This window comes from Galeopterus variegatus, unplaced genomic scaffold (genome assembly GCF_000696425.1).
Source record: "Galeopterus variegatus unplaced genomic scaffold, G_variegatus-3.0.2 Scaffold1418, whole genome shotgun sequence".
Taxonomy (NCBI): Eukaryota; Metazoa; Chordata; class Mammalia; order Dermoptera; family Cynocephalidae; genus Galeopterus; species Galeopterus variegatus.
The window spans coordinates 570,207-579,536 of NW_007727529.1; the positions used below are offsets into that span (position 1 = coordinate 570,207).

Sequence of the window (9,330 nt, forward strand, 5' to 3'; positions counted from 1 at the left end):
GAAATTTATCAAGTAACTACTCTGAAATTGAAAAGCAAATATCTAGGATAAATATGAGGCTTACGTTACTTTACAAATTATCGAGAGTGCTTCTTCAGATAGTTAAAAAGTAATTCTGAAGTTTTAGTTACAGTCACCCAAAGATTTTCCCCCTACTGCAAGAAAGTTCCTATGTCAGAGACGAACTACTAAATAATTATTATAAGAATATTGCAAAGTTGATTATGTTCTTAAAAATAAAAGTAATATACAGTCTTCATTTTTGCTTTTTTTTTTTTTCCTTTTCTTTTTGTAGCCTCTATAACTTTCCCCTGCTAACACCATTCCGCTGTGGGGTTACTGCTGCTTGCATAGAGTTGGAATTCTCACCGTTTCTGACTGCTGGATTCTCCACAGGAACAGATACAACTCCCTAAATAGTGGGTGGGCTGCCTCAGGAAGACCTCAGGCTCTGTTAGGAACCTTCCCGTGGTTATCACAGCTGACACCACCAATGCCCTCTAGCATATTCATGGGCAGAGGAAACACAATCGTGGAATTCTTCTCGGTGGCTACAGTGGTTAAGGTCTGCAGGTAGCGCAGTTGGAGGGCTATCGGGGACTCAGCCAGCACCATGGAGGCTGACTTCAGAGATTTGGAAGCATTCATTTCTCCTTCTGCTGCAAGGACCTAAAACAACAGAAACACAAGTAAAGGTTTACAACTGTGACTAGTGCTTTCTTTTTCTGTCCTGATACCCCTCCCCACCCCTCCCTGCCCCCACGTTGCCACGTGTGTTTTATCTACTTAACTTTTTTGGCAAAGGTAAGAATTTCACATTCTAACATCATTAAAGAAACACGGGGAGGTTACAGGAAGTGGAAAGAGATATTTTACAAATTAGAAATCCCTGGATTTCATCCTCAAACATAAATAAAAGCACTATCTTTAACACAAATGAATACTTGGCCTCCACCCTAGTAACAATGCAAGAATTGTTTCTTGTTCTTTCAGCTCTTGCTTACGAGTAGTAGCAAGTGCCAGCCTGGCAGCACTCGTGGGAAATCTCTTACGTTCTCCACTCTCTTCTAGTTCTCAGATTGCCCAAAAATGACCCCGGCAGGACACAGCTGCCCCATCCACAGGCATCACTGCCCATGTGCAAAAGTGATCTCCCATCCATCTTCACCTAGTCCAGGTGAAGCTTCTGGAGCTTAGCAGAGAAAGCAGATATGAATAAGGAATAAGGGCAGAAAAAAACCTTCACCAGCTCACAGGATTTCCAAGAGGGCAACAAAGCCTTCTAATCTCAGTTGGTTTCTGATACTTCAAGAAACCTATCCACACAGACATGAAGGCTACAGATCCAACAGATTCAAAGACAATTGTATCTTACATGTCATGCTTACATTTTGTAATTCCAACCTGGATTGTATTTAATTACCTCTTTTAACACCATAACACTTAACATCCTAACACAATGATGCTCAAAAGACAAGTACCAAGTTGGCTACAACCAAATCACCAGCTGCTGTGGGTTAAATGTGTCCCCCAAAAGCTCATGCACTGGAAATTTGATTGCCTTTGTAACAGTGCTAAGAGGATGGGAAACCCAGTTATGGTATTTGAAAGGCGAGGCCTTTGAAAGGTGATTGGATTGTGAGGACTGTGCCCTCACGGACGGATTAATCCATTCGGGGCCACCCGGATCCCCCACAGCTCAGTAGCATCATCAAGTAAGGTCTGTTTCCGAATCAAAAGAAAGAACATTGATCAGGAGACAGATAATGTGCAGTAAGTTTCTGAAATGTTTTGTACTTGCAAAATAAGTTCCTCTTCTCTTTTTCCTTTTGTATTTACAGCATTTGGAGTGAGACAGTTGGGAATAGAACTAGGAGTTAACATCCTTATTGATTACTTCCTGGAATTTAAAGTGAATCTTACAAAGGATTCAGGAATAAAACATGACAGATGTCTTAGTGGGCATTTACCAGCAGGATCCACCCCAAAACCATACCTAACGAAACATATGATATCCATCTAGATTTGAGCAAATACCCCAAATATGCTGTCACTGGTATTGAGCAGGCAGTCAGGCCCGGGCTTCTCAGACAGACCTTGACTTTGTCCTGGCTTTGCCATTTGCAGCTGTGAATCATTAGGCCAGCTTCTTAACCTCTCTGATTCTCAGTTTTCTCACCTGTAAACGGTTGACTTTCAGGACTGTCATGAGGTTTGGAGATAATACATATAAGATATCTATTAATGCCTACCAATGACTTAATGAATACTATTATTGGGTACTTTTCAAGATATTATGTTTCTTGCTCTGTTTAAGCTCTGCTCTATTGCCAGTTTTAAAGAAGCAAGACATATTTTTTTTAGAGCAGAACCAGCCTGTATCCAAAGATATCCTTGTCCTTTGTAAAAGCTAAAAACCATTGAAGATATCTTATGGGTTATCCTAGAGAGGGTGGGTCGAGGGATAATGCTTTCAGAAATGGTGAGATCAGAAGGGTAGTTCCCCCAGAGGGGAGGGGGCAGAGATCTCTGCTACCAAACAGCCAGTGAGCCCCTGCCTTTCTGTGAACCCCGCAGGACCCCAGGAGATGGCGAGACCTCACAGGAAGCCAGTGACTTGACCATGGCTGGGAGACATCTGAGTTGCCAAACTTACGTGCTCTTACAAATGAAATGGGGAGCTATCATTCAGACCTGATATGACCTCATAAAATCTTGGGGCCTTTGTGCTACTTCAGGGACTGGAGGAGATGCCAAGAAGCACTGAAGTCAATATCCTTCCTAGCTCACAAAAAGGAGGCTCAGAATCAGAATTTAATTGATTTAGGAAAATGCAGAAATGTGATTATTTATGAACTAGGAGCAAGAGATGAGGTCACTACCCACTACATCCTCATCAATATTGTAGTTATTATTACTATTGCTATTATTATTGATATTGGTGGCATGATGTGAGAATTTCCAGAGGTGATAGGTCTATGCCATCTCAAATGAATCCTCTTCTAACTTTCACTTTTTTTTTCCCCACTTTTCATTTCATTCTGAAATGTAGGAATACACGGGCTACCTGAGAAATGGGTGAACTAGAGTAATCTAAACTAAAAATAAATCTGATCTCTAACCTCTTCAGAAAAGGCTGAAGTGTACAATGTTAACTCATAATTTTAAATTCCAAAGAAAATGGATAAGGGGCACAGTTCCAACAGCTTCCTACTCCCATCCAGATATTTAAATCTATGTCTCACAATAAATAAAGCCACAAACTGAAGCTCACCTTTCCAGAGCTGTGCGTACAAGTGTGTGTGAATATGCAGGTGGGGGAGGGGATCTGAGCTGCTGATATTTGATAATCACTGATAATTAAAACAAATGAATTAAGAATTCAGGCTACTAGTTCTTGGTGTCTTTACCTGGATGCTATGGGCGATCTCTTCTCGTCCAGCTAAGATCTGGGACAGAGTCTGTGTCCCTAAGACATTTCTCAGAGTGGTCTGAGCCAGCAGAAATGTGGCTTGGTGGACGTCGTTTACATTAGCCACGGCTGAGACAGCACTGTAGATCCTGTAGTAGACGACTCCATCCACCTGACTCGTCACAGAGTCTCTGGTGAGGATCTGCAGAGCAAGAATAGGGGGAAATCACAGCAACGGATAAAGTGACAGCCGGCCCAAGGGCCCTTGTCCACAGAGTAGAGCATTAATGACAACTCATGCCAGCAGTCACCAAAAAACCTGTCCTTCCTTCTTGATAACAAAATGCCTGCCTGGATGTGGTCTACACCCACCCCTGTAACTTGATCTCAGAGAAGTCTCACATCCTATAGGCAAGCCCTTGATTTGGCATGGTGAGAACATATACTTAGAAACTTCTGGAATTCTACTATCTTCTGTCTTCTATACAAAGGTGGAACACCTGTTTCCCTGATACCAGTAATCTTTTTGAATTTCAGTTTTTATCAGACTTGATGAAGCAGTGCTTCTTAGAAAACATAGATGGCACCAGAGACCGTGTTCTGTCTGCAAGTGAAGCAAGATCGATTTAGGTTAAGGGAGAGGCTTGGTGTCGGTCGTTCTGAATGTGACGAGGTGTTTTGGAGCAAATGACAGATTTCTGGGTGTGCCATGGGAGCAGAACCTAGAACTGTCCATTACAGAGCCAGAAGCCCTCCACTACTGGTCATTGAGCATCCCAAGCTCTCCTGTGACTGGGGCCCAATTCTAAAGTAGGTTTCCTGCAGTTCCTGACAGTGGCATGCAGACATCATTGTTGAGTCTTGATTGAATTTCCTGATCCAGAGAAAATACAATTAACATTTACTCATAAATGCTGATTTTCTGTCTTCTTGTCCCCTTTGCACTCCCACATCCCAGGTCCTACTCATATTTTCTTTCCTCTTTCCAGAGAAAATACAATTAACATTTACTCATAAATGCTGATTTCCTGTCTTCTTGTCCCCTTTGCACTCCCACATCCCAGGTCCTACTCATATTTTCTTTCCTCTTCCTGGATCACTGTGGTTATGAGAGGGTGACATGGTTATTATAACCCTGTTCCTCTTCCCTATTGCTCAGTTACTGTTTTGGGTGATTTATTTATAATGCTTCAAGAACTAAAAGGAATTATTTGAAACCTAAATGCAGGTGGTCCCTGTGCAGCCTCTGCTCTGTTCTCACACCTGTCCCACTCTTTTTTTTAAACACAAAAATAATTTAAAGTCAAAAGCAAAGGTGAGTAATGTAGATATTACTAATAAAATCTGAGAAGGTGATGGAGAGGGTAATATCGTTGCCAACCACTGCCCTCCATCGGCTTTAATCCAGCTCCTCTGTGCTGTGACTTATCTGTCTTTCTACACATCTGTCTGCCGTTCTCCATCCCAGCCTCCCGGTCAGCTGGATCTCTTCTCCCGGGCTTTCTCCCACCGGGTCATTCCAAATCTTCTAGTAATTCAGCCCTTGCCTTGGCTTCCTTCTCATTTGTCAAAACGAAGGCCCAGTAGTTTCACGAGCCACTTTGGGCCAGTTTCTAGGGGGATTCAGTTCATCCTCCCCCTTATAGTTTAAAAATATACTGTAAGGTTTCAGTTGCCCATATGGGAAAGGTACAGGTTTTATTCTTGGTNGGTGTGCCATGGGAGCAGAACCTAGAACTGTCCATTACAGAGCCAGAAGCCCTCCACTACTGGTCATTGAGCATCCCAAGCTCTCCTGTGACTGGGGCCCAATTCTAAAGTAGGTTTCCTGCAGTTCCTGACAGTGGCATGCAGACATCATTGTTGAGTCTTGATTGAATTTCCTGAACCAGAGAAAATACAATTAACATTTACTCATAAATGCTGATTTTCTGTCTTCTTGTCCCCTTTGCACTCCCACATCCCAGGTCCTACTCATATTTTCTTTCCTCTTCCTGGATCACTGTGGTTATGAGAGGGTGACATGGTTATTATAACCCTGTTCCTCTTCCCTATTGCTCAGTTACTGTTTTGGGTGATTTATTTATAATGCTTCAAGAACTAAAAGGAATTATTTGAAACCTAAATGCAGGTGGTCCCTGTGCAGCCTCTGCTCTGTTCTCACACCTGTCCCACTCTTTTTTTTAAACACAAAAATAATTTAAAGTCAAAAGCAAAGGTGAGTAATGTAGATATTACTAATAAAATCTGAGAAGGTGATGGAGAGGGTAATATCGTTGCCAACCACTGCCCTCCATCGGCTTTAATCCAGCTCCTCTGTGCTGTGACTTATCTGTCTTTCTACACATCTGTCTGCCGTTCTCCATCCCAGCCTCCCGGTCAGCTGGATCTCTTCTCCCGGGCTTTCTCCCACCGGGTCATTCCAAATCTTCTAGTAATTCAGCCCTTGCCTTGGCTTCCTTCTCATTTGTCAAAACGAAGGCCCAGTAGTTTCACGAGCCACTTTGGGCCAGTTTCTAGGGGGATTCAGTTCATCCTCCCCCTTATAGTTTAAAAATATACTGTAAGGTTTCAGTTGCCCATATGGGAAAGGTACAGGTTTTATTCTTGGTGACATATCTTTAACCAGCATTACCTCTTGTGGAGGAATGTTACAAGTCACAGTTCGGAGATCAACTTTGACAAACACGTCTATGCAGGGCAGGACCAGAATCAAACCTATGACAAAGAAAAGTGGTTTAATATTTCACCCACTGCAAATAACTACAACAAATAGCCTCCTAGCTACATGGTACGTAATTTTCATGAGCTATATATTTTTCTCAAATGATCTTTAATATGAACACATATAACTTTGGGGGAAATTATTTCTGCCTATCAATCAATGACTACAGAAAAGTGATTGCTTAGGAATTAAAGTCTTTTGTTAAGTAGCTAAAGATCCTTGACATTTAATTTTTATATTTTATCATTTTAAAAATCTACTTCTATCTGAGTGTTTCATTTGGCATTAATTAAAAATCATATTTTGGAAATGGATTTTCTTAGAATAAAGCTACCTACATAAAAAGATTCAAGCAATAGACTTTTGGCTTTGAATAACAATGACGGCCAACATTCTCAGTCACTTTCAACAGTATTGAAGGAATACTGAATTAAAATCTTCCCAGGGTTTCAGATTCCCTGAAACTAGTGTCTCGCAGAACTAACAGTTTCTCCATAGCCGTGTTCTTCTTTAAATACATGGCATTTCCCAATTGCAAACACTTCTACTTCTCTCTGAGTTGTGAGTATCTGGGTTAAGACCAGGTCAGGGAAGGATTAGTATAAAAAGAGCCATTTAATGAGCCCTTAACAGTACCCTGGTGAATGTTCTTTCTTTACGGAAAGAGTTATTAAGATTAGAACCACAGGCGTGTTGGCAAAATGGTGACACTAATCCTTTTCCATTTATTGGGATATTTTTTGTTATTGCTTTTCTTTTCAAGGCAGAAACAGGTTTTTAGGTTGAACATCATATAAAGGGCTGGTAGCATCAGGAGAAAATGCTGCTAAGGTGCTTTCTTTCTTTTGGTCGCTAAACCTGAGACTTGTGGTAAAAATTACTGCTCAGTTACTTTCCTTTTTTGATGCCAGGTCACTGTGACTAAGATCATCGCCCTTAAAATGAGAGAGTTACGTCCCAGCCCTTCCACTTAGTAATCTCGCGGCTGGGGAACATTCACCTGACTTTTCTGAGCTTTGGTTACCCAGCACATATAAAATGATAGTGAAGATTAAGCATGATTCAACATGATGATGAAATAAAGTACTTACCACGGTGCCAGGTATGTATTAAGTGCTCGAGAAGTGGCAGCCCTTATTATTAATGCTTTAATTATTAAAGAATAATTTACAATTTACAAAAGTGTAGAGATTTTCCATTAGCAATTTGGCTTGTTTCCCTCTGGTCCTAATGACATTCTGAGGTAACCCGTTAACCCCAGGGACATGTATGACGAGAGTTGTTATCCTGGGACATGTAGTAGTGAAATCTTCTGGGAAAATCCATTTACAAAAGATACATTTTTCTCTAGAGTCCTCCAAGTTATGGCTATTCTGCCTCTCTCAGATCCACTTTTATTTTAACTTATAACCTTAGCTCTGCCAGTTGGAACATGACTGGGAAGAGGTTAACTTTGTCCTGCTGTACCTCACCTGGATGATTCTAACACTTCTGTTTTGACAGACTCGTAAGAGCATCCATAATAAGTCATTCTTGGCTCTTTTTCTTAGGCCTTTTATGAAATGAAACAAGAAAGATTACAGTGTTTGACATGGCCAAGTCTCTTTCATAAGCTTCTCTTTTGAAGTTCCTCAATTTTTTTATGTAACAGATATTTGAGCATCTACCCAGTTCACGGCCAAGTACAAAGCACACAGAATATCACCATGCATAAGAAAGTTCCTGCCCCCAAAGATCTTACAGTCCAATTGGAGACAGACCAAATTATTCAAATAAACCACAATAAGGGAAGGAAAAAAGGATTATCAGAGACATATAGCCAATAACCTTTGTTTTTCATGTGTCTTCCAAGATGGTGTTTTTGATAGCCCTTCCTTTTGAGAATATTAGAATTAACCATATGAAATTGCCATTTTTGTGAGTCAAAAACAAATGTTAGCAATTTCATATGGTTCAATTAAATATATACTAAGAGGGTTTATGAGTATTAAATCAATATTATATATTTAGGGAGTTTTAGTACTTGACACTACCCCACCCCTGCCAAAAAATAATCCCATCCTTTTGTAACATGACCAATTTGAAACATTTTTTCTTCCAAGGTTGTAGAGAATGGATGGAAATAAACACTACATTAGGTGTTAGAAAGCCTAAAATCTTATCTTTACCTCCAACTACAAGGGAAATCTTAAGTAAATCTGCAAACCTATGCTGGCCTCTGGTTCTCCATTTTCAAAACCAGGGGATTTTACAAAGGAGTTATACAATGGCTTCCAGCTCTATCTTTCTATTAATCTACTTGCCATAAGAGGAAATTACCTTCTGCCTTTCCATGAGCCTTTTTCAAAGAGTGAGAATGAAAAACCAGGTCCTTGGGTACTCTCCCTGTGTAACTTAATGTCTACACCAGCTATTTCCTCCCTCTCCTGGTTCTTCTGACATTCTCTTAATGGCCCCGGTAGTAAATGAGTGACATTCAGCCAACACAACCAGAGCCACTCTTTCTTCATTCATGGTCACTGAAACTCTGAAAGGGAGAGTTAGGAAACAGGTCCACATGTCCAAACTCTCAAACTAGTCGTTCACACTAACTTGCATAACAGGACACCATCCTTCTCTTGCACAGAACGGCAAGGCTTCCAAGTTCCAGTGACTTTTCTTTGACTCTCAGTAGGCACCACCAGGGGAAATGGTGGTGGGAGCAGTACTAATAGGTGCCCATGGTCTGTGTGGCAGCCACAGTGTCATACCTGGCCCTTTGGCTTTGTCAGCTTGGATTCGTCCCAGTCGAAATACAACAGCACGTTCATACTCCTTAATGATCTAAGAGATCAAGGGAGAGCATTTAGTCTTAATGGCTCCTCAGCTCATGTAGACAGCCCCATTTATTTCCCAGGGTATTACCTTCAGGCACATCCATATGGAGATGGGGAAGGTAATGATCACCAACAGGAAAGAAAGGGAAATCAGAATCCAGCCACATACACCAAGCTGTTTATTGCTGACACCTAGGAAATGAGAAGGAAGCAAGCCTGTAATCAACGGGGCTCTTGGAAAAGCCACCCAGCTGCATGGGCAAGGAAATCATTCAAACAGGTAGCTAAGTCTGATGTGACTGAGGAGGAAACCTAAATCCATGCACACCCATGAATGCAGTTAAACACCCACACCCACACACACAAATTTTATTTTT

The 9,330-nt window shown here is 41.2% G+C and overlaps 1 protein-coding gene across 1 annotated transcript; it reads right to left on the reverse strand.

The window, feature by feature from the left end:
• Nucleotides 1-444: 444 nt before the first annotated feature.
• On the reverse strand, nucleotides 445-9,119 carry STOML3 (stomatin (EPB72)-like 3). The gene is given in 7 exon segments (XM_008576885.1): nucleotides 445-739; nucleotides 1,363-1,408; nucleotides 1,680-1,722; nucleotides 3,411-3,614; nucleotides 6,048-6,130; nucleotides 8,888-8,960; nucleotides 9,042-9,119. Coding segments are annotated over 7 exon segments (756 nt in total). The 5' UTR covers nucleotides 9,054-9,119.
• Between the last annotated feature and the right edge of the window lie 211 nt (nucleotides 9,120-9,330).